The sequence below is a fragment of the Poromitra crassiceps genome (genome assembly GCF_964638095.1).
Source record: "Poromitra crassiceps genome assembly, chromosome: 20".
In the NCBI taxonomy this organism is placed as follows: domain Eukaryota; kingdom Metazoa; phylum Chordata; class Actinopteri; order Beryciformes; family Melamphaidae; genus Poromitra; species Poromitra crassiceps.
Window position 1 is genome coordinate 6,172,259 of NC_139637.1, and position 27,500 is coordinate 6,199,758.

General features: G+C 44.4%; 1 protein-coding gene across 1 annotated transcript in view; it reads right to left on the reverse strand.

Annotated features, from left to right (window-relative positions):
• The window catches only part of LOC310794526 (piezo-type mechanosensitive ion channel component 2), a gene marked incomplete at its 5' end in the record, with an annotated part of 69,419 nt that overhangs the window by 36,737 nt on the left and 5,182 nt on the right, over positions 1–27,500 (reverse strand). Inside the window, 23 exons of the mRNA XM_083656496.1 lie at positions 275–479; positions 606–806; positions 1,788–1,952; positions 3,074–3,250; positions 4,503–4,678; positions 5,387–5,508; positions 6,879–6,920; positions 7,884–8,048; positions 9,473–9,621; positions 12,917–12,976; positions 13,948–14,069; positions 14,513–14,621; positions 15,412–15,678; positions 15,833–16,023; positions 17,491–17,623; positions 17,832–17,873; positions 18,081–18,179; positions 18,781–18,949; positions 19,790–20,003; positions 21,458–21,671; positions 21,769–21,928; positions 22,541–22,586; positions 26,397–26,498. Of these exons, the coding sequence (XP_083512622.1) occupies positions 275–479; positions 606–806; positions 1,788–1,952; positions 3,074–3,250; positions 4,503–4,678; positions 5,387–5,508; positions 6,879–6,920; positions 7,884–8,048; positions 9,473–9,621; positions 12,917–12,976; positions 13,948–14,069; positions 14,513–14,621; positions 15,412–15,678; positions 15,833–16,023; positions 17,491–17,623; positions 17,832–17,873; positions 18,081–18,179; positions 18,781–18,949; positions 19,790–20,003; positions 21,458–21,671; positions 21,769–21,928; positions 22,541–22,586; positions 26,397–26,498 (3,330 nt within the window). The remainder of the gene's footprint in view (positions 1–274; positions 480–605; positions 807–1,787; positions 1,953–3,073; positions 3,251–4,502; positions 4,679–5,386; positions 5,509–6,878; positions 6,921–7,883; positions 8,049–9,472; positions 9,622–12,916; positions 12,977–13,947; positions 14,070–14,512; positions 14,622–15,411; positions 15,679–15,832; positions 16,024–17,490; positions 17,624–17,831; positions 17,874–18,080; positions 18,180–18,780; positions 18,950–19,789; positions 20,004–21,457; positions 21,672–21,768; positions 21,929–22,540; positions 22,587–26,396; positions 26,499–27,500) is intronic.

A 27,500-nucleotide genomic window follows, 5' to 3' on the forward strand; every position in this document is an offset into this window, starting at 1 on the left:
CTAAATAAAAGTAAGTAAGTATAAGTAATTAAAACTATTTTTATAAGCATTTTACGAAATGTCTATGGGAAAATAAATGGCGGATGAAAATCTCTGGTACAGTGCTAAAGCAGGAAGTAGGCGGTCACTTTGCCCCTCTATAGAATAAAATAGAAGGGGGCTTTATAATATGCAGCTAACTTTGTTAACATGAACATCTCTCAGGTGATGAGTTGAACAGTTTCCATACCAACACAGACAGCAGGTGGGATGCCCACACAGAGCAGGTACATACCAACACAGACAGCAGGTGGGATGCCCACACAGAGCAGGTACTGCAGCACCATGAGCCCGGCCGTGAAGCAGCAGTATTTAGGCCACACCTCCCCGATAGCCTTCCTGCGTCGCCGCGACAGCACAGCCAATAAGGCGCAGGAATGGAGCAGGGCATAGAAATCCATCCTTTGACCAATCATGTTGACCGACACAATGAAACTGATCTGAGGAGAGACATGATGGTATGCAGTCAGTGGCGCGCACGCACGCACACACACACTTTAAAGTACGCACACACACACACACACACACACACACACACACACACACACACGCACACATTAAAATACCTCCAGTCCAAATTTGTAGAAGAAGAAGTTGATGAAGTACTTGGCGCAGGGCAGGACGCCGTGGTCCAGGTGCTGCCTGGTGATGCCCTGGGAGAGGATGCTGAATGGTGGCAGCTTCAGGTTGTTATGGAGACGGTAGTACAGCTGGTGGCGATGGACAGTCGCCTCGAACACCAGCAGACCCAACACCATCAGATGGTTCTACCACACAGAACACATGAGTCCCAACACCATCAGATGGTTCTACCACACAGAACACATGAGGAGGTCAGATGGTTCTACCAACAGAACACATGAGTCCCAACAGCATCAGATGGTTCTACCACACAGAACACATGAGGAGGTCAGATGGTTCTACCACACAGAACACAGTCCCAACACCATCAGATGGTTCTACCACACAGAACACAGTCCCAACACCATCAGATGGTTCTACCACACAGAACAACACCATCAGATGGTTCTACCACACAGAACACAGTCCCAACACCATCAGATGGTTCTACCACACAGAACAACACCATCAGATGGTTCTACCACACAGAACAACACCACCATTAGAAGGTTCTACCACACAGAACACACGAGGAGGATTGTGGTAAGAAATACAATGTTCTGGGGAAACTGGGTGTGTTTTGTTGTGAGAATAATGCTGGTTGGTCAAATAGCAAATAATTAATTTGTTTAATTTCATTTAATCTGCAATAAGCAGAGTCAGGTTACCAATTTACCAATTCAGATAGTGTCTGGTACAGTAACCTGCCAATCACAGAAATGTATTGATTTGTATATTGACTTTCATATAAATTCACAAACATTTGCATCGTTTTTCTTCGTACCAAATTCATATATCTCATTTTGGAACTCTTTGTTTGCAAATACTATTTGATCCACATGTACTGGCGAGTAGGTGTGAAGCGTGAACCAAGGTGAATCTAGTTTAACCCATTGATACCTGATGCAGCATTTGCGTGTATATCCCTCATTTGTGTGCGTATCCCTTTAAGACCGCGAACCGCGTTAACGCGGTTCGCGGTCTTAAAGGGATACACACACAAATGCTGCATCGGGTATCAATGGGCTAATAAGCTTACACAGCTTGGGTTGTGGTTTGGATCTAGTTTGAATGAGTTGTTTGGAGGCAGCCAGCTTGAAGTGAGGTGAGTTCCGTACGGGCCGTACCCTGAGACACGGGAGGATCGGACCCTCACACTTGCGCAGCGCTCCGCACCAGTAGACCGGGTCCACGGGCTCCATGTACAGAATGGACCGCTTCAGCAGCTCCACCAGGTTTCCCTCCAGCTCCCCTCCCACATCCAGGCCAGAGCTGTTGGACCGGTCCAGGCCCTGAGAGGCACAAATACAGACACGTTCAAGCATCCAGGGGTGGTGACTTTGATTTCAAATAATATAGTTTTTATTTGATTTTCAATAAAAGAAGAAAGAAAAAAGAAGAAGAAACAGAAGAAGGAATAAAAAGAAAAAGATTGAAAGGTAACAAAATGAAATACCGTACATGGATACAAAATCCTCACATATATGAATTACTTTCTCTGTATGAAAATGTAACTCTAAGTCATAACAGGCACACATACTCAACTAGACATGCTACTGCAGGAGGTTTTACACTTCCAGTAGTTAGAACAAATGCAATGAAAAGAACTGTCATGTTTAGAGGTATGCAGGAATGGAACACCCTTCCCACACATATTACACAAAAGAAAAGCAAAAAACATTTTAAATTATTGGTAAAACAGCACTTACTACTGTGATAATATATAATATATATGGTGATGGTAATAGTTATATGTATAATTATATATATAAGATATGGTAATGGTATATACACATAATATGTGATGTAGTTTATGTATATTCTACACATCTGTAATGATATGTAAGTATTCTGATGTATGCAATACCTTGAAAGGTACAGTATGTATGTATGTAATATCCAAAACTGTACCGTTTGTACAGAATGTATTTTTTACACAGAATGTAAATTTGGTATGTGATCGAAACTATGCAAATTGTTTGATATCTTGAAACTATGCAAGTTGTTTGACCCCAGGAAGAATAGCTGCAGCTCTGCTGTAGCTAATCTTCTTCTTAAATAAAGACAAAGACAAAGACAAAGACAAAGACAAAGACAAAGACTTGCATAATGCAATGACAACCTCATGAAAAAATAAACACAAGGTGTATAAAGATGGACGATGGATACAGTACAATGTGTTGAAAAGTGTTTCGCAAAGGAGGCACGTTTTGGATGTGTTGGAAATGACATTCCGAATGTAGAATCACCTAATCACAAAATTCTTTCTGCAACAAAGTATTTACATGCACACACGCACACACACACACACACACACGCACACGCACACACAGGCACACACACACACACACACACACGCACGCACACACACACGCACACACACGCACACACACACACAGGTGTGTGTACTCACAGCAGTGCAGTTGGAGGAGTAGTTGAGTGGCTTGATGACTTTGAGCTGGTAGAACATCTTACACACGACCATGACACAGGCCCAGACAGCGGAGACGCTCGAGGCCAAAGGTCGTAACCGTGGGAACGGGAGGGCAAACGCCCACAGAACCAGGAAGAGGAAGTTCATCAGAGAAACCTGTCAACACACAGAGATCACAACTTCAATTTCTGACTAGATTCGTGTTGATCTAAAGGGCCTTTAACATGGCTGCAATGACATCTATGACACTAAGTGCATAAATGTGTCATTAGCAGTGCTGCTGGTTCTAGCCACTGAATAAACGGACCGACAGCACAATGCCAGAGTTTCCGCTGGTCACATCTCCTTTGCTCACCTACAGGCCCAGGTGAGAGTGAAAACCCGGTTCCTATCTTGCCGGCACGAGTGCACAGCCTCAAATTTGGAAGGCCCATGAGTTGGAAGATAGCAATGACGACCGGGGCAAACGCTAACGCAATATGCCCCGTCTCTGCACAGGCGACCAATAGGGCCCTCAATCTCTGAGTTTCAGGAAGTTCAATGAAATTCCATGTTTTGTTTTGTAATCGAAATACACACATTATGACTGAATGTATTTGATTTGTTTAACTGTTATTTATCATGTTTGATTCATCATGTTTAGCGAGTCAAGACAAACTCTCTTTGAAGTGGAATTTCATGGAATTGAATGGCCATTCTGTTTTCTGTGATTCGAATTCAAATCCAGTTCTGTTTGCGTAGAGCTGGGTGACGTTCCAATTATGATTCCAACTCCGGGAATGGAAATGCATGGAACTTACCGTGCATTCTCAGATCATTCTCAAGCTCCAATCTTGACACACATACTCAAGCTGAAATCAAAACTACCCACTCCCTTGGGGCATGGTGGTGCAGTGGTAAGCGTTGTCGCCTCACAGCTAGAAGGTCCTGGGTTCGATTCCCACCTGGGACACTGTGAGCGCTGAAGGAATGCGTGCCCGTCCGCATGTCCTCGAGTGCCCACCGCCCGGGTGGGGTCGTCAAAACGGCCTTTCTGTGTGGAGTTTGCATGTTCTCCCCGTGCCCCCCTGGGGGTTTCCTTCATATAGGAACCCCACACCAAAACATGCAATATCCTGGTCGCTGATGTGGTGCCTCCTCTGGTCGTTCGGGGCGCCTGTTCGGAGGGAGGGGAACTGGTTGGAATAGCGTGATCCTCCCACGTGCTATGTCCTACCGGTGAAGCTTCCCCTGTCAGGTGAAAAGAAGTGGCTGGCTGACTGCCCATGTCTCGGAGGAAGCATGGAGCCAGTTTCGGCTCTCCCCAGATCGGCAGAGGGTGGAGCAGCAACCAGGATAAATTAATTAAAATTAGCACTAATGGGGGATAAAAATGGGATAAAAAAATCGGGCGGAGAGACACTCCCACCTCCTGCAGTGACACCCAGATGATGCCAGATGAGACGATCTTGAGGCTGTGCAGCTCCAGCAGCCTCCAGCTCAGCTCCTGGATCCAGTGCAGCCCGGTCAGCGCGTGGACCAGCAGCAAGCTGGCCCGGTCCACGATCACACCCCACTGGTCCTGACGGCTGCTGGGGGCGTTCTCTGGGAGGGAGGGAGGAGGGGGGGAGAGGCGGGATGAAGGGTGTAATGGAGGTACAGGCAGGGAAGGAGGGAGGAAGAAAAGAGAGTGTGAAAGGAAAGGACAGAGGAAACAAGGGAAGGAGAGATGAGAGAAAGAAGAGGAAAGGAGGGAGATCAAGAGATGTAGGAAGAGCGAGAGAAGTCGTTTGACTTATTCAGCCTAAATCGAGAACTTCCTTTAATATTGGCCCGGGCCTTTATTTATGTCAACTGCAGAGGGTACCAGGCCATTATTAGAAGCAGGCTTATATTATCTGTTTGTAAGTCTATTTGCTCATATTTTAGTATGAAGGCTCTTGTTTTCTGATCTACCTTCTGTTTAAGCCCTCTGCTAACTTGAATGGGGAATTCAGTCACTGACACTTGCATGGGGTCCCATATGGTACTTCAAATGTAGCTACTGCCATCTTGTGGCACTTGTACGTTACATTATATAACCAGGAATTTACAGGTATCCATATTATTATTTTTGCCGTCCTATATTTGGGGCCAGCCTTTATTCGTTTGTGACGATCATGCCCTCGGCCATTATCAGAGACCCAGCTTTTAATTGGCCCTTATTAGAGGAAAGTAAAATTAACTTCACCATCTGTAAACTTTACTATTATCATCTTGGGCCGCACCAAAAACTGCCCTGTGATGTTTTTCGGGGTGCTGACGCATTGTTACCTTCTCCTGTCGTCTCCTCCTCCTCCTCCTCCTGCTCTTCAGGCTCTTTGTCTGGGGACGTTAGCAGTCCAGCGCTGTCCAACGTCTCCTGGCTTTTCCCATCCAGCTGCTCTTTCACTAACCTGGAGCACAACAGCACACACTTTTTACACCGAGCGGCACTTTTGACAGGAGAGGCGACACACAGGGATTGAACTTGTGATCTTCTGGTTTCAGGTCTCTAACAGGTGTGTTACAGGTCTCTAACAAGGTGTGTTACAGGTGTGTTACATTATTGTTATTATTTGGTTTTCTGAAGACTTCGGCGAAACGTTAATGAAAGTAGGAGCCCACTTGACAACCCCGATCACGGGTCTGCCTACAGTGCCTAGCCCTTCTCAACATGGGAGTAGGCAGGGCAGGTCAGTGCTTAAAGGAACACTCCGCCCATTTTCAACCAGCTTTGTATCATTAGAACATCAGTAGTATATCAGAAAACTGTAAACGGTTTTGAAGTCTGTCATTTAATTTGACAGTTATTGAGTGTTAAAGTGTGGACCAGTGACATCACTGGTCCACACTAACTCAAATTAATAACTCATTAACTCAAATCAACTCTCAATAACTGTCAAACTATTCATCATTCATCTAGTTTGACAGTTATTGAGAGTTGATTTGAGTTAATGAGTTATTAATTTGAGTTAGTGTGGACCAGTGATGTCACTGGTCCACACTTTAACACTCAATAACTGTCAAATTAAATGACAGACTTCAAAACAGTTTATAGTTTTCTGATATACTACTGATGTTCTAATGATACAAAGCTGGTTGAAAATGGGCAGAGTGTTCCTTTAAGCCTTCTGTCATCAGCAGGAGCACGTGACTTTAAGAGGTGACACATGGATCATTTCACATCACGTCCTGTGTATTTGAAACAAACAACACGTCTCTACTGGCACATTTCTTTTCCTGTTTGCATTTGGATCCGTTTCGGTTTGGATTGTAGACGCCCGTTAGTGACTGAACAACAAGAGTCAAGCCTTACCTGTTCTGGAACTTTTCAAGGTTTTCTTTAATTCTGGGGATTAAATGAACGAGAAATGTGTCAATGTTACTGTTACAATGTTACAGAGCAAATTAATGACTTACATTCTTAGTGAGAAGCTGATATTTCTGTGTGATGAACAGATGGGACGTTCAAATTTAACAGGGTAAACAAGTAAACAATTATTTCCCCAAACATTGTCTCTCATCAGCATCTCCCTTCAAATCAACTCAGATTATTTTAGCACACAATCAACAAGTGAGGCTTATTGTTCCCCATCAGCAACACATTTGCAACCTAAGAGACCATCTATCTCTTCCCATTTTGAAGCATTGATGATGTCAATGCGGACATTGAGGGAAACACTTATGTATGAGATACAGTTCATTGTGATGTGACTCTACGCAGAGCTGTGTGTGAAGCGTGAGTGAAGCAAGCCATTTATGGAGACATAAATGCAGCTCTTACGTCTCCGATATCACATTCACCGAACTCCTGAGCTCTTCCTCTCTGGATGGAGAGATGGAAAATGGACAAATGAGATGTACGTTGCAGCATACAACCATCATTTATACATACAGTACATAGCTATGTGCCTGTTGTACCATCCAAGAGATTATAAATTAGCACTTCTATAGACCAAATCACCGTGAGGTCACCATGTAAACAACATTACTTCCGGGTACCACTTGGGGAAGGCGCCAGGTTTAAATGTGCGTGTTGTCAAATAAATGCTGTCAAAATCTTTTGTTGTTTTCGGCAGACTACTTTCAATTTAAATGTTCAAACGGTTGGTAAACATGCTTTTTCGACGTATCTAGCCTTTCTTCTGTGTTTGTTTTATGTAGTGTTAGCTAGCTAATAACGTTTGTTTACAACTGTCAAACTCGCTGTTTTTTTGCAGACTCGTTACAGACAGAGCTACTGACGCCACGTTAATTTAATTTCGCTTCAAGTCTACTCTGGTCTGGTCTGGTCCAACAGGTAAATTAGCTAGTCTGGTCTCCACTAACGTTAGTGAAAGTGTTGTTATGAATGATATTAAACAACAACACAACACGAATGAACCATTTTTGTCTTCTTTGTCTGTTTTTGTCTTCAACACGTCAGTTTAGCCGTTCACCGCCATTATAATGTGTGGACCTCAGGGGTAACCGGAAGTAAATGTAAACATCCCCGCTGATTTGGTCTATAGACAAAAGCAAAGTAAAGGTTTTGACAATATATCAACAAATCCCAAGCTCATCTTTGTTGTAAATATTTAATGGTACTGGTGGTTGATATGAAGCACATTATCTAAGGTGTGTTAAGTGGTCACACACACACACACACGCACGCACGCACACGCACACGCACACACACACACACACACACACACACACACACACACACACACACACACACACGCATGCACGCACGCACACACGCACACGCGCGCGCACACACACACACACACAGAGTAATGCCACTCACCTGGATCCCTGTCTGACGGGCACGTTGTCCAGGTCGGTGAGAGACAGGAAGTCTGCGTTGAAGTAGTGCAGCTGGAGGATGCAGGCCAATAGGAACGCAGCAGGAAGTAGAATACGTGCAAACAGCTCCACGGTATCGTATCGCTCCAAACCCAGGTCACGAAGACTGGAGAGAAGAGAGGCAGAAGAGACAGACAAAAAGTGAGAAATGTAAATAAGGCCTGCTGTATAGTTTTTACAAATTTACACAAAATTCACATAAAGGTGTGTAAATAATATATTATATTATATTTAGGTTTTGAGATATGTAGTGATTTTGTAATGAAATAATGAAAATAGTGCCCATTGAAATATGAGTGATACTGAATAATTTGTGCTACGGTAATATTTGTTGATTATAGATCATTATATTTTGCTAACTTTGTTTTGACATCACTGTTATTAGCCTCAGTTGAAGTGAGAAAGTCCACACAGTTTGATAGCCAACCGATGCATCTTGTTGTTCTCTGTGTGTTTTTAGTAAATGATGTTCTAAATGGACTTACTGGTCTGTTGAGATTAATTCCCGTCAGACTCATTGCTTTTTGCGTGGACTTCAACTCAGTAGCTGCACATTTTGAAAAACTGAAAGACTTCTGCTAAGGTCATCACGCACAATTATTTGATTGGCTTTTCCAAAGCAAACAACAAAATATCGGCATTTCAAAAATGCCAAATCTCAGCCATCATGTATTGTGCATGCACACACATAGCCAAAGGTCAAAGGTAAACTGTTTTTAGCCTACAGTACAGTAGTGTTGTCAAGGTTTTCGGTACTTCGGTACTTAGTCGCTACCAGAGCCGTATAATAGAAGAGTTCCGACATCTCCATTCACTCCAATGGACCAGTTTTTTACTCTCAAGAGTTCCAGGAAGTAAGGTCCTGGATTAGGTGCTCTTATACTCGAGGAAGGAAGTAAGGTCCTGGAACTCTTGATTAAAAAAAGCAGCACTGTCGAGTTGCAGCAAAATAGACAGTTTGTGTTGTACTCTGAAAGGGTTCCCCCCCCCTTGAATCAAATTGTACATTATCAGCTTTATTTTAGCATGCAAACGTAGCGCGAGACCCATTCCTGGCTGTTCATTGGCTAATGAGTCTCGCATTTTGGTCCTCCGCTGACGCCACACTCTCTCTAGAGGACACTAGTCGGTACTACATTGTTTTCGGTACTTTGGTACCTGTTTTTGCATGGTACCGAGGGTATCGATTTTTTTTTTCTTTTTTTCAATAAACAATACTTGAGGGCTACATGCCACTGGTGTTGCACTGTCTGCACTCACTGCCATACAGAGTTGAATGTAAGAAGTAAGCAGAAGCACATTGTTTTGTTTTAAAGTTGAAGGCTACATGTCATTTGTTCATTGGAAATGGTTGCATACTTTAATAAAGGAGAATATGTTGAAGAAATATCAGTCTGTTTTTTTTACCGTGGTACCGAAATTGGTACCGAGTACCGTAGAAATTCACTAGTACCGGTACCGACTACTGAATTATTGGTACTGTGACATCACTACAGTACAGTATTATAGTGTAAACACTCTGACACTCACCCTTCCTCCGACATGCCCATGATCTGTCTGAGCAGTCCAGACACGACTCTGAACTGGTACATGTAGATGGCGATCAGCACCACCATGGAGTAACCCACAACCACGGCCCAGAAGGTCTTCAGCACCCGGCGCCACATGTCGTAACGGGTCTGAGCGGTGGGAGCAGAGACACAGATATGAACCAAACTACTGGGAAAGATACAGTGGATTTTCCCTCTTGCACTTTAGAGCTGTTGCACTCGTTAAGTTGTTCTGGATCAGATAAATAACTATAATCTGAAAGTAAATGTAAAATGAAATGAAAAGAGGGTAAAAGACCTGAAGGAGATTAGGATTAGTGCCAATTGAGACTGTATTTGAACTCCAGAAATTGAAATACAATTGTAATACTACGTATTAGGGATGTAACGATAACTGGTTTTAATGATAACCGTGGTAAAATTCCTTATGATAACCGTACCGTTTCAAATTTTCATTATCATTCAAACCGTGGTACCGTGATTACCGTGCTACCGTGATTACAGTGCGTTGAAAAACATGGTAAATACTGTCCATCATAAACCGAAGTTGGCAACAGTCTCCCAGATGCAAACGTGCAGCCTTGGAGAGACGGTTTCAGTGAGTCTCTCAGTACTTTTTGAACATTTTCAGATTTTTTTTAAATTAATACCGTGATAATGCGATAACATCGTTACACTGTTACTCTCTCTACTACGTATTAAATGTAAGCTTCTTAATTTTTTTGTATAATTTTTATACGTTTATAATTTCCAATTCCATTTTCTCAATTGAGACTGAACTTTCCAGGGACTTGCATGTAGGAGAAGGAACTTTTTAGTCCAAATTTCTACAGTGTCACTTGGTGCCTTTTGTTTGGGAATTTGTCGCAGAAATTTGCGCAAAAGACTGGAAAGCACATGAGTGAACATATGTCCGGAACAACAAACATCATTTTAATTCACTCGGTAAGAACAGACATGTTATATATAATCCGTCACGTACACTGAATGCTCTGTATCCAACAAATGGATCACAAACTTACAACTTAAAGCCCCAATCAGTAAGATTTTTGACATTTTTTACTGTAATATAAGAGATTTTTAGTCACAGGACATGGTAGATTGACTTGTAATAGGGAGACTCTCGACTTTATTTATCCCACACCGCCCTCCATTAGCCAGCCCTGGGACAAAGCAGGTTGTCTGCCACGTCCCGTAGCAAGAAAAAAGAAAAAAGAAAAGGGTGCGCGCATGCGCTGTACAGCGGAAGCGCTGTCTTCAGGAAAACAAGGAAGTAACTTGATTCGGATTTGCTACGAAAATGATGTTTCACGGAACTATGGATTATTATTTCATCACGTGGTGAGTACCCGATGTCACAACATGTACATAGAGCTTTCTGGCGCTGTGTTTTGTTGACTTTGAACGGCGATATCGTTATCGATACTATTGGACCCAGAGGGCGCAGTTTCCTCAATAGCAAAACTTGGAAAACTTACTGAATGGGGCTTTAACCACAGTTCCAAAAGCCCCGTCTACATTCCTTTCCTCATACACTCGTGTGTGAAACGCCAGCGTTCTGCTGATGTTGTCTGAACAGACGAGACGAGCGCTGTTGTCTCACACATCTCCTCTCCTCTCCTCTCTCCTCTCCATTAGGCCTCTCTTCTCTGTAAGTGGCTCTGTGTTCTCAAAGCTCAGCAGAAACACAAGTCCAGGATGGAAAGCAGGGAAACGGCAGCAAAAATGGTTGTGTCTCTTTTTATGAGTCATAATCAATACTCTTAACTGTGAGGCAGTATCGATGTGTGTGTGTGTGTGTGTGTGTGTGTGTGTGTGTGTGTGTGTGTGTGTGTGTGTACTCAGGGGTAATGTAAGAGCAGGACCTATTGTGAACCTCCTTAGTCAGCTGATCATTTACTACTGATCATTTAAGCGTCGACACGTCGTGGCGTCAGTTGAAATTGATACAATACTGGCTTTGTGTTGTGTTGTTACGTTGCAACAACACACATGTTGTAACAACACATGTTGTAACAACACCTCAACTTTAAGAACACATTTCCTCTGCACCTGCTGACCCCAGCAATCTCAATATCATATTCCACTTTACAAAAACAATGGATTTGCCATCGCTCATCTACTTGGATCTACTCTCCGACTCCACTGGGTCCAAAGTGAGAAAAAAGGTCGATTTTCACAAACGCCCAAACGTCTGCGTGTTTGAGATATAAGAGGGGGGTGAGAAATAAAACTCTGCTTCATCTACAACCAGGAAACAGGCGCTCTTATTCACCTTATGTAGCCACGCCCATTTGACCCGGTTGTGTGGCCGTATCAAAACTTCCGGCTAAAAAATTAAATAAAATAAAATAAAATGGCTGGCTGCTCCAATATCATCTAACTCTGAATTAACTAATAATTTGGCCAATTGTGTGTAACATACCAAATAAAAGCAAACGGCAATGTCTAAGAATGCAACGCCATGTAACTGGCTCGTTAAGTCTCGCATTCCAGGGATATTACGTTAACGTCTGCGGGTCTTTATTGACGTAAGTGGCTCTAGCGCTCGGAGGAGAGAAAACTATCTGAAGCTTTCTTTGTTGGAGTCCAGGTATGTTTTACAAGAAAGTGCTCGTCATTGTCGACGATAACGTTATCTGACCTGGCTAACAGTGGATACTCGCTTGCTTGCTGTGTACCGAGCTCAAAGTAGTAGGCTACGTTCTTTATTTTACCCCCTTCACTGTCCGCTCCAAAAACAACTCTTATTTTGCGCCGTGACCGCCGGAAGTGTTAAAAGGACCCGGAAGAATTTGGCCCACTGTAAGGTCTGAACATAAGGTGAATAATATTTAAAACTGAGAAATTAATCCAGTTTCATCAAAGGAGATCATTGACAATCATCCTCTGCTGATGCTGATTATACACGGGGTCTGATATATATAACTCTTATTGAAGCTATTAGCTCAAGTAAAAACTAAAGGCTGAAGGAAATACTTTTAGTTTTTAGAAGGCTTTATGCCACCTACATAGCCACTAGATTAGTTAGATGAGTTTAGTTGCATAGTGACTTAACTTGTGTTACATGCTACATGTTACAACCACACCCGAAAAGAAGGCTACTACTACTACTACTACTGCTGTGTTAGTAGTACTAACCCACCTCAACTTTTCTCTTTTACTGTATAGCCTACCTAAAGAAAGTGTGATATAATGTACTTGTTCAAAAATACTTGCAAACTCCTCACTGTAGGAAGAAGGAAATCAAAGATTTAGATCCTGTTGGTTACCACGTTGCTGGGTAAGCTGAACAGCGGTAACTCCTGAATATAAGTCCCTACATCAGCCTATTTCAGTTCAAATAACAAACAGACTAAATCTACTGCTAGCTGGTAAATAGTGTGTAGTGTGTATTTTGTGATCACATTTGAAAGACAGTCACCTGGTACAGGACGACGCAGAAGAGGAAGAGGACAATGTAGAGGATCTTGTAGACCATCACCTGGGCAAATGAACATCAGACAAGGTTAGCTCATTATTGGTCATTGGTTGGAGAAAAGGATACAGTTAAGAATAATACATATAACATATATCAAATAGCAAGTAAGGAAGTAAAACACAAAAACTAATAATTTAACCCTCATCGCTGCTGCAGGATTTCCCAGAAAGTTCCTCTCCATGACGAGGCAATACAATAGTGTTGCAGCAGCAGTGCAGCGAACATCAAGAATGAGATCTTTTTTGAATCTGCTCTTGTAAAAATAGACTCATGCTGTTTACAATAGGGGTGTTGGAAAAAATCGATTCACCTAAGTATCGCGATTTTTAATGTCACGATTTTTTGAATCGATCTTTTATTCCAGAATCGATAATCGCAAAAAAAAAAAAAAAAAAAAAAAAAATTGGGTGCCCGCAGTCAGGCCACTCACTGAACAGCAGGCCAGGCGCCGCCTACTGGTTTACTAGTGGTTTTATTACTTTATTAGTTAGTCTGAAGTAATAATTACACTTCAGGGTTAAAGTGGGTGCATCTCATTGTAAAATTGGACTTCAAACGGCCCAAATCTGGCTTCAAACGGCCCAAATTGGGCTTCAAACGGCCCAAATTTCACGCGCGTCGGCCCATATCGGCCTGGCCTGCTTGGTATCTAATGGCCGGCCTGAATTATGATCCCAGTCCGCCCCTGTTTTTAACTATATCACCCAGCCCTACTCATGATATAATATACAGTCTCTAGTGTATGATTCAACTTTTCCCATGTTCTAATCTAGTGTAAAAAAGCAAACAAACTGAAAAAAGAAAAGAAAAAAAGAAACAAAAATCGCAATAAATCGTAATATCGAATCGCAATAATCGCAGAATCGCAATACTTAAGAATCGCAATATAAATCGAATCGGCACCCAAGAATCGTGATAGTATCGAATCGGGAGATAAGTGAATCGCCACAGCCCTAGTTTACAATAAGGTCTACCTTTCCAGAGAAGCTGACCACAAAGAACATGGAGCAGCAGGAGAGGATCCAGTACTTCACCAGAGTCCCTTTCACCGCCGAGCCCAGCATGGCCACCAGAGGAGAAGGCTCCTCTTCCTCCACTGAGAGGGAGTAAACACACAGAGGAGGAAGACGAAGAGAGAGGAAGAGGAAGGATAGTGGTGCTGCTTAGCTCAGAATTCCATAACAATTGGGCATTTTGTGATAAAGCACAGAATCTTCTTATCAGCGTTGGACATAATAATGATATTGACGACATAATTAGTTGATAGTTGATAGTTCTTCAGTATTGCCATTAATTTCAAGATGGCCACCATTTTCAAGATGGTGACCATGACTTGAAATTGTAACTGCAACAAAGTTGCATAGGGCTAGTCTGATATGGATGATCTTGTGTCCAAGCATACATTTTCTATGATGCAGAATAGCTGCTCAGAGGCTTCCTTCTATCCCACAATTCAAGACTGAAAATAAGTTCTAAGACCTTAACCTTCATCTTTATGGAAACAATGGAGAAATGTAATGAAAGACGAGAGTACATTACATGATATCACTTTGACTTCATGGAGTGATTCCTCCTTCAAGCTCTGCTCCTCCTGTCTCTCCTTCAGCTGCTGACGGAACATGAGCCAGAAGCTGAAGCTGTAGAGAGCCTGCAGACAGACAGCAGGTCAAACTGTAAAGACAACATACTTACTTTACCTACAGTCTTACAGTTTGATATAGACCTTATTCGATTGACGTCACTCACGTACGGGCACGCCCACCGCCGCCATGTTCTCGACATAGCGCTGCAGCTTTAAGTGACAACCTATGTGAGAGCAGCGTTTATAGGAAGCTAGCCGCCGTTAGCGTTACCTGTGTCGTTCCAATTGTGTTCGGATGGTGACCTGCGTTAGGCATGGCTGTAGTAATGACAGCAATAAAGTCCCCGTGGTTTGTTTCTATCTCTACCGTCTCTATGTCAACAATATGGCGCCGTCCGAGGTTAGCGAATAAGGTCTATAATCAACATAAAACAGTTGGTTCCATTTGAGAGCCACAGAAAAGCTATGCTGTTCAGTGTGAACACAAAGGTGCTGGGAAGTAGAAGATTTGAGTTTTAATCGTACAAACTTTTCTCCATCGCAGGCGGAGCCAATCTGAAAGCAGAACTAATCTCATTGGTTGAGTTCAACCTCAATGGCCAAAGAACCACGGCTTTTCTGGCCAGGTAACATTAGACTGAAGTCCAGTGAAAAAGGCAAAGATAATAGTATGAAGAGATTAGTGCTCTTGTTACTAACTGAGAAAAAGCAATGCAGCCATAGTAAATGATCTAGGTTAGCGAGTTAGCCTAAATTCAAACTACATACTAGCCTACAAGCTAAGCTAGTTAGCTCGCTAGGTGCTGACCTTCCAAGATGAAGTTTGATCTCCATCCTCCCTCCCTCCCTCGCTCACCTTGGCTCCCAGATGGACACAGGGTGCTGGGTGGTAGCTGTTGAGGTCAAAGTCCACGATCACAGCAGCGGGCAGGCCGGGGTACAGCTCGGAGCGAGTCAGACGCAGGCCGCTCAGGAAGCCCAGCACCACCAGGACAGTGCCGTAGATGGCCAGGAAAGGAGCGGACATCATGGCGTAGCGCCGGCGGTCTCGCATCATCCAGATGATGCAGGACCACACCAGCAGGGCAAAGGTCAGCCAGCTGTTGTAGGTGATGCTCCATATCTGAGGGAGAAGGTACGCCAACACTGATGGAGCCGCGTGGTCGTGTCACGACTATCATCAGATGATGTGATCTCATAACTAGCATTGCAGGGACATTATTGTGACACTACCACGCCTCTACACAGCAGGAGGATATCTCTCAGTAATGCTTTACCATCATGATGATGAGGGCGCTGACGTAGCTGTGCTTCTGCACCAGCTGTCCAAACACCACCAGACCGCTCGGTCCTGATGGAGGAGGCACACTTCCTGTCTCCAGACTGCTTAGTCCTGACGGAGGAGGCACGCTCCCTGTCTCCGTCGTTCGGGCCGCCTCACTCTGCTCCCATATTTCTACATCCCCTTCTGTCTCGAGCAGAAAAGAGAGAAAATCGGAGAGAAGAGGTTAGTAAATAAACCAAACATCATTCCTCTCTTCTCCCTCTTCTCCTGTCTTCCTCACTTCCTATCTGTATTTGGGAGAATAATAAATTATTATTATTAATAATAATAATAATAATAATAATAATATAATAATTTATTGGATTTATATAGTGACTAGGTGCTCGATTCCTAGGCTTGCCCGCTGTGCGGGCTCCCTGGCCTCGTCCACCCTGCAGCTTGCCCGCTGCGCGGACTTGCATGCGCGCCGCATACGTTATCCATTCTTGAGTGACCATTCCTGACTGACTGAATTAATTAATTAATGCATGACTCACCCCAAAAAGCCTTCTCTTGACCACGCACTGCGCACGCTGCGCACGCTGCGCACGCTGCACACGATGCGCACGTGGTAAAAAGATGATTTAACACATTGAATGCCAGCCATGTTTTCATTCCTGTAGGTAAGTTGTGCCAGGGGTGTTTTTGACGATTCTGGCTCATTTTAGAACAGGCGAGGATTCTTTTCTGTTAAGAATTCATGAACACCAATCATCTAAAAATAACTAATAGAATGTGTGCTTTCTCTGTCTAAAAGAGTTAGTTTGCAGAGTTAGTAGTTATGTAGATATTAGCCGTTGAGTACAGCATGGTTTCAGCGTCTGGAAATTTATTCAGAGATAAATGGCTTTTTGTGAAACAGTCACTTTAACCATTCATTTTTGGCATCAGTAAGACCGTCAGACATTCTAAACAATAGTTTTGAACAGTAATTTCCTCCATAACAACAGGAAACACCCCTCTCATTCAAACTCCTCCCTCCGTGTGTCTTCTCCTCCTTCCTCCTGGCTGTACAGCGGGCGTGTCAGAAGCGCTTTTGCTGCTGCCTGCCTGTGTGCCTGCCTGCCTGCTTGTCTGCGTGCGGACGCTCCTTGTGCGAGTCAAGATGGGCCGGGGAATGCGTGGGCGATGGGCAGATGTTGATTCTGGCCTTTCTGAGGTGTTTCAAAGTGTGTTTCACCTATGATCTATTTTGCAAATCGCTCTCCGCTCTCTGTGTGCTGCTGCCGGTGCGCGGCCGCTCTCAGGCAAGACAAGTCTTGAATGGATTACTGTAAAATCGCCACGGCATTTCCTTGAACGGCTTGGTCCCGCGGCAGTTTTTTCTTTGATTTCGGTCGTCTGGGGGAGCACTGTCAACACTTAGTGGGTCGGTAAAATAGATTATACACATTATCTTGCTCCAATAGTGATCTCGAAGATGTAAAAGTTGTTGATTGATGTCCCACCGTCATAAAAAAAAAATGTTTATCTAAGACGAGTAAACTCGGCTCTGGCACTTAAGCGTTGGATTATGTAAGACAAATTATTTCGGCTATGGCACTTAAGGTGTTAAAAAAGATGACTTTGTCGCGGTCATGTGTGTGTGGATGGACATTCAGGAGTGATTACCATGTGATGGTGAGTCTTTGCCTTCATATTGTGGTGGAGGATAACAGTTGGTGTAGCCCGCCCCGCCCAACAGAGATCCCAGCTCGTTTCTATGGAGATCCTGCCAGGAAGTACCCATCAATAAGACTCCTGGCTGAGGGGAAAAGAACGCATCATGAGTTTAGATCCGGGGATGAGCAATGTTCACGACAGAGGTGATCAAAACAATTTACTATTGATTATTTATTAAGGAGCCACAAGGATTTCTTGAAGGAGTCTCAACTTGAGACATCCTCATTCCCAAACAGCTAAGATAAACTTGGAAAACAGGTCTTATGAATGGAATAAATAAGATGACTTACCTCATCCGGGAGATAGATGTCATCATCTGTGCTGGACAGAAGCTGCAAAAAGAAAGACAGAGAACATTTGATATACAAAAAAAAATATATATATATATATATATATATATATATATATATATATATATATATATATATAGCTACCCGCCAAAGTGGCTAGAGTTACACATCGCCACCAAATTCTACCCGCGTGCTAATGTCAAGCCCTGCCTGTGACTGTGAGTATAAAGATGCCCATGCTGTGGTTACCTCTTGTTTGTCTCCAGACACGTAGAGGATCCTGGAGAAAGTGGGAGGGGCCTCTGGAGTTTCTACTGGACTCTCGTACTCCTCAACGTCAACAATATCCTAACAAACACAACACCAATTCACCTCATGTACAAGAGACAGGAAGTGTAAACACAATTCGGAAGTTCTGATTGTGTTTACACTTCCTGTGACTCATAAACCTAGTCTGGCTCATATGTGAGTCAGACTGGGTTTGACCAGGTGAGTCAGACTAGTTTGAGCAGGTAGAACAGCTGGCGTTTTGAACAGGAAGTCGTGACAAAATGTGTCAAGTGGGCGGGGCTACAATAGGGTGAATAGAAATGACTTATTATGTAAATTCATATAATTTGAATATTTTCTGAGGTTTAATATGCATGCATTCTAATGAGACATACATGTACAGTACACGCACAAAAAGTAATACTATTTAACCCATTGATACCTGATGCAGCATTTGCGTGTACATCCCTCATTTGTGTGTGTATCCCTTTAAGACCGGTCTTAAAGGGATACACACACAAATGCTGCATCAGGTATCAATGGGTTAAAGTGGAAGGGTAGTGGTGAGGTACTAGTACTAACTTGTAACAATCATAATAGGCTATTTGGCCGCAGGCACGCACACACACACACACACACACACACACACACACACACACACACACACACACACACACACCTCCTCTTCTGTGATGTGGACCCATTTATGCAGCAGGGCCACCAGTGTGTAGTACAGCAGCAGCAGAACCAGAGGGTTGATGAAGTCCGGCCAGCTGACCTCTGAGTGCAGAGCGAGGCTGTACGGGTCCGAACTGTTGGTTCTGATGACGCCTGTCATACCAAACAACCTGGGACAGAGAGAGGGAAGACAGATTTTAAGTGTCTGATATACAATATTTTACAATATATATACACATTTTTGCCTTCATTTGTGCACAATGGAGAGAGAAAGATGGGGATAAGATGAGACGAAAAGGTCCCGGGCCCGGACTCAAACCCAGGATTAAGGATATTTCAATTAAAGTCCAGGGGCCGGTTGCACCAACTGGTCTTAACTACGCCCGGTCGTAGCGATGCACGTCCACGTGAAAGCATGGGAACGCCCACTGGAATGCGGCACGCGACCTGTTTAGAAGAGTGTGCTGACGTCAAATGACGCTCCGCTGATGGGTAATCGGCTGTAGTGTGGCTAATGGTAGCGGCTAACTGTTACTTGTCGTTACTTTACATGGCAGTAAAACGCCACTGAATGACCAAATTGATTTAACTTTTAACCATTTCGATTTCCACTTTCCATACGGACCCCCAGCATTGGTTAGTTGTTTATAACGTGACTATATTTATAAAGTTTATAACGTACTCCGGTTTGCGGTTTATAATTGAGGGCTGAATACAGCCGTGCTGAGGGGTTGTGGCTATTGCACAACACACAGGTGAAAACCGTCTATACTGCACCTTACGCCTGCTCTGGACTAGGCGTAATATTTACGACCGGTCTTAGTGAGAAAAAGGCTTACGCCCTGTTGGCGCAACCGGCGTAGCTGTTAGGTCGTAAAGTTAAGACCGACTTAGCTTAAGACCAGTCGTAAGACCAGTTGGTGCAACTGGCCCCAGATGACTGGAAACACTGAGGACGACCTAATTCCCACATTAGGCCAACATGTCAGTGTAACCCTAGTCCGGCGTACCTGGCGTGGACGTCCTGCGGGGGCACTATCTGCTGGGACAGGGGCAGCTGGTAGAGGTACAGGGCCAGCAGGTGTCCTGCGCTGAAGATGGCCATCATCACACACAGGGTGCTGAAGAGGAGCATGCTGAGAGAGCGGCCAAACACCCACCACCACACCAGAGCCAGGAACACCCCGAAATACACACCCGAGGTCAGGGAGGGCAGGGTGATACCTGCACACACACACACACACACACACACACACACACACACACACACACACACACACACACACACACACACACACACATTTTAATTTCTTTATTGGATTTTCGATTAGAGACATTAATGGTATCAAAACCCAATAGTAGCAAGAGTCAATGCAATACAATACAAGATCATGCTCATCTTATCTGTAGGCTATAGACATAGGCAGATCAAAAAAGAAACATTAGACTAAGACTATGGGTAGAAGTGACAGCGTCTTTTCCAAATGAAATAACTGCTAATGATGGCAGACACAGAGCAGTTACTTGGCCAACTGTTTTGCAGCTTTTTTTTGCCGGTCCAGCAAGTTGGAGTCCTCGCACACACATTTTATGAACATGCCCCAGGCTACCAAATATCAAGACTATCATTTGCTGAAAACTGAGCTAGAGTTAGGTTTGACACACACACACACACACACACATATACACACACACACACACACACACACACAAGTCAAAGTAATAAATTGATTGCATTTACATGATATAGCGCCTTTCTATATACTCAAAACTCAAAAGGGGGGGGACTCAACTCATCCACCACCAATGTCAATGTGTATCACCAGTTTGTGCCAGAACGCTCAGCTACTGTATCACAGTGGAGAGTTGACAACTGAATGTGCCAATTAAGTAACGAGGGATGATTAAGTGGCCATGATTGAAGGAGGACCTGTTTGGGAATTTAGCCAGGGCACCGGGGTTACACCCCTCAGGGCACCGGGGTTACACCCCTCAGGGCACCGGGGTTACACCCCTCAGGGCACCGGGGTTACACCCCTCAGCGCACCGGGGTTACACCCCTCAGGGCACCGAGGTTACACCCCTCAGGGCACCGAGGTTACACCCCTCAGGGCACCGGGGTTACACCCCTCAGGGCACCGGGGTTACACCCCCCAAGGCACCGGGGTTACACCCCCCAAGGCACCGGGGTTACACCCCTCAGGGCACCGGGGTTACACCCCCCAGGGCACCGGGGTTACAGCCCTCAGGGCAGCGGGGTTACACCCCTCAGGGCAGCGGGGTTACACCCCCCAAGGCACCGGGGTTACACCCCCCAGGGCACCGGGGTTACACCCCCCAGGACACCGGGGCTACACCCCTCAGCACACCGGGGTGACACCCCTCAGGGCACCGGGGTGACACCCCTACTCTTGTGAAGAGTGCTGATAGGATCTTTAATGACCACAGAGAGTCAGGACCTCGGTTTAACTTCTCATCCAAAGGACGGTGCTCACTCACATGACAGAGTCCCTGTCTCTGCTCTGGGGCATTGGGGAGATTATTCATGAGACGAGAGGGAAGAGCGCCTCCTACTGGTCCTCCAAGGAGTATCCACAGCCGGACCTTTACACACACACACACACACACACACACACACACGATGCATTGCCACGCAAGCACACGCACAGCTGCACTACCTGCTAGCCCCAGCAATATGGTCACCAGCACTTTGCCTGCTGTGTTCATGATGGCCGACAGCAGCAGCTTGAGTCCGGCTGCAAACACAATCAGCTTCTGGACAAACTGGGGCGGGCCGGACTGAACCGGCACCGTGCTCTCTGTGCTGTCATAGGTCGAGCCCTCGGTGACCTCACTTCCTCCATCCGACTCCGTGTCAGAGGTTTCCACTTCCTGCCAAAGAGCCATTCACATAACCGTGTTTATATTTTAGTGTTGAGTTCTTATTGACGTTCAGTCGGCTGGTGAGCGTGCGTTGCCCGCGGGTTACCTCGCCGTCGGAGGGTGTGATGCCGTTGTCATGGAGACTGATTTGGGGGGCGGGGCGTAGCAGCTTCTTGCACAGTCTCAGTACGAAGACGGAGGAGATGAGGAGGCCCACGTCTGGGGCCAGGAGGCGCGCCACGTTCCCCGGTTCCACCACGCTGAATCTGGAAACACACACGCACGTACACACACGTGCGTGCACGCACACACACACACACACACGTTCACACGCACACACGTACACACGCACACACACACACAAATACAGATAAGTCAGTGCTGATGCAATAGAGAGGCAAAGTGAACGTCACTTCCTGCTTCAGCACTGTACCAGAGATTTATTTATTTTCCCATAGACATTTCGTAAAATGCTTATATAAAAATAGTTTTACTTGTTCAAACCAAACGGTTCAGATATATTTAGACGCAGGAGAGACCACATAACATTTCACTTGGACTAAAACGTTAAAAACAAATGCGGATTTAAAGAAAATATTTTTTCTATGTAGTTTTTTTAAGTTTTGGTCCGAGTGAAATGTTCTATGGTCTCTCTCGATTCTAAATATATCTGAACCGTTTGGTTTGACCAAGTAGAACTATTTTGATAAGCATTTTACAAAATGTCTATGGGAAAATCAATGGCGGGTAACAATCTCTGGTACAGTGCTGAAGCAGGAAGTAGGCGGTCACTTTGCCTCTCTATACTCTGCTATATTAATTATTTAATGCAGTCGGTGTATTGGATTTTGGGGGTAAAATGCTTAAGGCATCCATACCTTACGATGCCCAAATGATAGAGGAAATGTTCCCAGTAGCCGCTGACTGTTGAAAAAGCACAAGACAGTAAATGTGGCAACTGACTCACATCCAGCTTAGTCTTTTTCTGTGTCTCTTTCATGAGCTAAGTATTGACAATCAGCTGATCAGCTGTTAACGATATGAACACCTTGTAAAATAGAAGATCATCATTCTGGCGCAAACTGGCTGCCGTGCCTCACCCAGGTGGGTGCTACACATCACCCAGGTGGGTGCTGCTACACATCACCCAGGTGGGTGCTGCTACACATCACCCAGGTGGGTGCTGCTACACATCACCCAGGTGGGTGCTGCTACACATCACCCAGGTGGGTGCTACACATCACCCAGGTGGGTGTTACACATCACCCAGGTGGGTGTTACACATCACCCAGGTGGGTGCTACACATCACCCAGGTGGGTGCTACACATCACCCAGGTGGGTGCTACACATCACTCAGGTGGGTGCTACACATCACCCAGGTGGGTGCTACACATCACCCAGGTGGGTGCTACACTATGTCAGTTTAAAAAAAATCATACCGTCAAAACGCCTGGTTCGATCACTGTGTATCCCCAGGGGTGGACTCGACACAAATATGTCAGTTTAAAAAAAATCGTACCGTCAAAACGCCTGGTTCGATCACTGTGTATCCCCAGGGGTGGACTCGACACAAATATGTCAGTTTAAAAAAAATCGTACCGTCAAAACGCCTGGTTCGATCACTGTGTATCCCCAGGGGTGGACTCGACACAAATATGTCAGTTTAAAAAAAATCGTACCGTCAAAACGCCTGGTTCGATCACTGTGTATCCCCAGGGGTGGACTCGACACAAATATGTCAGTTTAAAAGAAATCGTACCGTCAAAACGCCTGGTTCGATCACTGTGTATCCCCAGGGGTGGACTCGACACAAATCACTCAGGTGGGTGCTACACATCACTCAGGTGGGTGCTACACATCACCCAGGTGGGTGCTACACATCACCCAGGTGGGTGCTACACATCACTCAGGTGGGTGCTACACATCACTCAGGTGGGTGCTACACATCACCCAGGTGGGTGCTACACATCACCCAGGTGGGTGCTACACATCACCCAGGTGGCTGCTACACATCACCCAGGTGGGTGCTGCTACACATCACCCAGGTGGCTGCTACACATCACCCAGGTGGGTGCTACACATCACCCAGGCGGGTGCTACACATCACCCAGGTGGGTGCTACACATCACCCAGGTGGGTGCTACACATCACCCAGGTGGGTGCTACACATCGGTGGTGGATGAGTTGAGTTCCCTCCCCTCCCTCGCCCTCCCTCCCTTGATATGTGAAGCGCTTTGAGTATCTAGAAAGGCGCTATATAAATACAATCGATTATGTTTTTACTTCAAGTTGAAGGATGACCTGCTCCTCTGTGGGTTGACAAAATTCTACAGCCCTTTTGAAAAGCTTTATGAAACGATCAATCTTTATCAAATCTAGATGAACTAAAAAAAATGCAGTCAAGCTAAAAATAAAGCTATGTGTATTAGTTCTTGGAAATTGTGACTTAACGGAGCTGGATTTTTGAATTGGGTAATTAGGGACGACTAAATAGGCAAAAACGGCTAATTAGTGGGCAAAATGACAGGTTCAGCACCATGGAGAGGTGCAGAGTGGAGGAGCCCACAGGTGAACCAGAGTGGAGCAGCGCACAGGTGAGCCAAAAAACCCTGTGGGGCGAGAGAGGTGTGGGTGTGTACTTTGTGGAGTACACACCCAAGACTCGGGTGCCACTTTTCTCTGTGTGTTTACCATGGAGATACTTTTCTCTGTGTATTTACCATGCAGAGACTTTTCTCTGTGTGTTTAACATGGAGATACTTTTCTCTGTGTATTTACCATGCAGAGACTTGTCTCTGTGTGTTTACTATGCAGAGACTTTTCTCTGTGTGTTTACCATACAGAGACTTTTCTCTGTGTGTTTACCATGCAGAGACTTGTCTCTGTGTGTTTACAATGCAGAGACTTGTCTGTGTGTTTACCATGCAGAGACTTGTCTGTGTGTTTACCATGCAGATACTTGGCTCTGTGTGTTTACTATGCAGAGACTTGTCTGTGTGTTTACTATGCAGATACTTTTCTCTGTGTGTTTACCATGCAGATACTTTTCTCTGTGTGTTTACCATGCAGAGACTTGTCTGTGTGTTTACCATGCAGAGACTTGTCTGTGTGTTTACTATGCAGATACTTGTCTCTGTGTGTTTACCATGCAGAGACTTGTCTGTGTGTTTACCATGCAGAGACTTGTCTGTGTGTTTACTATGCAGATACTTGTCTCTGTGTGTTTACCATGCAGAGACTTGTCTCTGTGTGTTTACTATGCAGAGACTTGTCTGTGTGTTTACTATGCAGAGACTTTTCTCTGTGTGTTTACCATGCAGAGACTTGTCTGTGTGTTTACCATGCAGAGACTTGTCTGTGTGTTTACTATGCAGATACTTGTCTCTGTGTGTTTACCATGCAGAGACTTGTCTCTGTGTGTTTACCATGCAGAGACTTGTCTCTGTGTGTTTACTATGCAGAGACTTGTCTATGTGTGTTTACCATGCAGAGACTTGTCTCTGTGTGTTTACCATGCAGAGACTTTTCTCTGTGTGTTTACCATACAGAGACTTTTCTCTGTGTGTTTACCATACAGAGACTTTTCTCTGTGTGTTTACCATGCAGATACTTTTCTCTGTGTGTTTACCATGCAGAGACTTTTCTCTGTGTGTTTACCATGCAGATATTTTTCTCTGTGTGTTTACCATGCAGAGACTTTTCTCTGTGTTTACCATACAGAGACTTTTCTGTGTGTTTACTATGCAGACCTGTCTCTGTGTGTTTACCATGCAGAGACTTTTCTCTGTGTGTTTACCATGCAGAGACTTGTCTCTGTGTGCTTACCATGCAGAGACTTTTCTCTGTGTGTTTACCATGCAGAGACTTGTCTCTGTGTGTTTACCATGCAGAGACTTTTCTCTGTGTGTTTACCATGCAGAGACTTTTCTCTGTGTGTTTACCATGGACATGGAGAGACTTTTCTCTGTGTGTTTACCATGCAGAGACTTTCCTCTGTGTGTTTACCATGCAGAGACTTTTCTCTGTGTGTTTACCATGCAGAGACTTTTCTCTGTGCGTTTACCATGCAGATACTTTTCTCTGTGTGTTTACCATGCAGAGACTTTTCTCTGTGTGTGTGTGTACCATGCAGAGACTTTTCTCTGTGTGTTTACCATGCGGAGACTTTTCTCTGTGTGTTTACCATGCATAGACTTTTCTCTGTGTGTTTACCATGCAGAGACTTTTCTCTGTGTGTTTACCACGCAGAGACTTTTCTCTCTGTGTGTGTGTGTGTGTGTGTGTGTGTGTGTGTGTACCATGCAGATACTTTTCTCTGTGTGTTTACCATGCAGAGACTTTTCTCTGTGTGTTTACCATGGACATGGAGACTTTTCTCTGTGTTGGCCATGCAGAGACTTTTCTCTGTGTGTTTACCATGCAGAGACTTTTCTCTGTGTGTTTACCATGCAGAGACTTGTCTCTGTGTGTTTACCATGCAGAGACTTTTCTCTGTGTGTTTACCATGCAGAGACTTTTCTCTGTGTGTTTACCATGCAGAGACTTGTCTCTGTGTGTTTACCATGCAGAGACTTTTCTCTGTGTGTTTACCATGCAGAGACTTGTCTCTGTGTGTTTACCATGCAGACTTTTCTCTGTGTGTTTACCATGCAGATATTTTTCTCTGTGTGTTTACCATGCAGAGACTTTTCTCTGTGTGTTTACCATGCAGAGACTTTTCTCTGTGTGTTTACCATGCAGAGGGATGTAGGTGAAGGGGATCTGCATGAAACACTGCAGGGTGAGGAACATCAGGCTGGTGTAGATGATCAGCAGGAGGAACTGACCCGTTTTACCTGAAGACAACAGAAAACAGTCAGATCAACCAGGCAGAAAGGAAAGTCAGTGAAAATGAACAAACACCCCCCTTCCTTTTTTGGGTTTGTTTGTTTGTGCTTATTTGTACAGCACGTTTTATGTTTGAAATAGTCATCCACACTATTTTTCGCAATATAATCTTCTACACAGAGACGGTGTTCTGTTGTTCATGTTGTTAGGGCCCTCTTGAGGCCCCTGGGGATATTCAATTAATTTACATACATGTGATTTTACTCACTTGTAGCTATTTTTGCATTCCTAATAAAAACATGAATTAAAAATAAAATAAAAATAAAAATGAACAAACAGATGATGAACTTTGTTTGGCAAAATGACTTGAATGTAACAATGTAACAATGACTTGAATGTAACAATGTAACAATGACTTGAATGTAACAATGTAACAATGACTTGAATGTAACAATGTAACAATGACTTGAATGTAACAATGACTTGAATTTAACAGTGACTTGAATGTAACGGACATTGATTGAGATGTAAAAGTTAAACACTCCTAGGCCGGCCTGATATCACACTGAGTTGTCCACTCGTTCCACGTTCCACTCCATAAGCAGCCGAAAGTAAACTGGATGGAGTGGACGCACGCACACACACACACACACACACACACACACACACACACACACACACACACACAGACACACACACACACACACACACACACACACACACACACACACACACACACACACACACACACACACACACACACACACACACACACACAGTAATTGATGGAGCTAATGTTTCTCTGGGAGACATTTTGCAGTAGAATATTGCCTCCCAGACAGTATCCTTCTTTCTGTGTGAGCACTTTTGCAGATCAATAAGCAGCTAAAGTAAGATAAGGGACTGGCTATCCAAGTGCTTTACTGTCATGATTCAGAGGGACTATTTAAGTGTAATATCAAAGTGGTCCGTAGGCCAAAATCAGCGATGGCCATGTTTCTTTTAGGTCT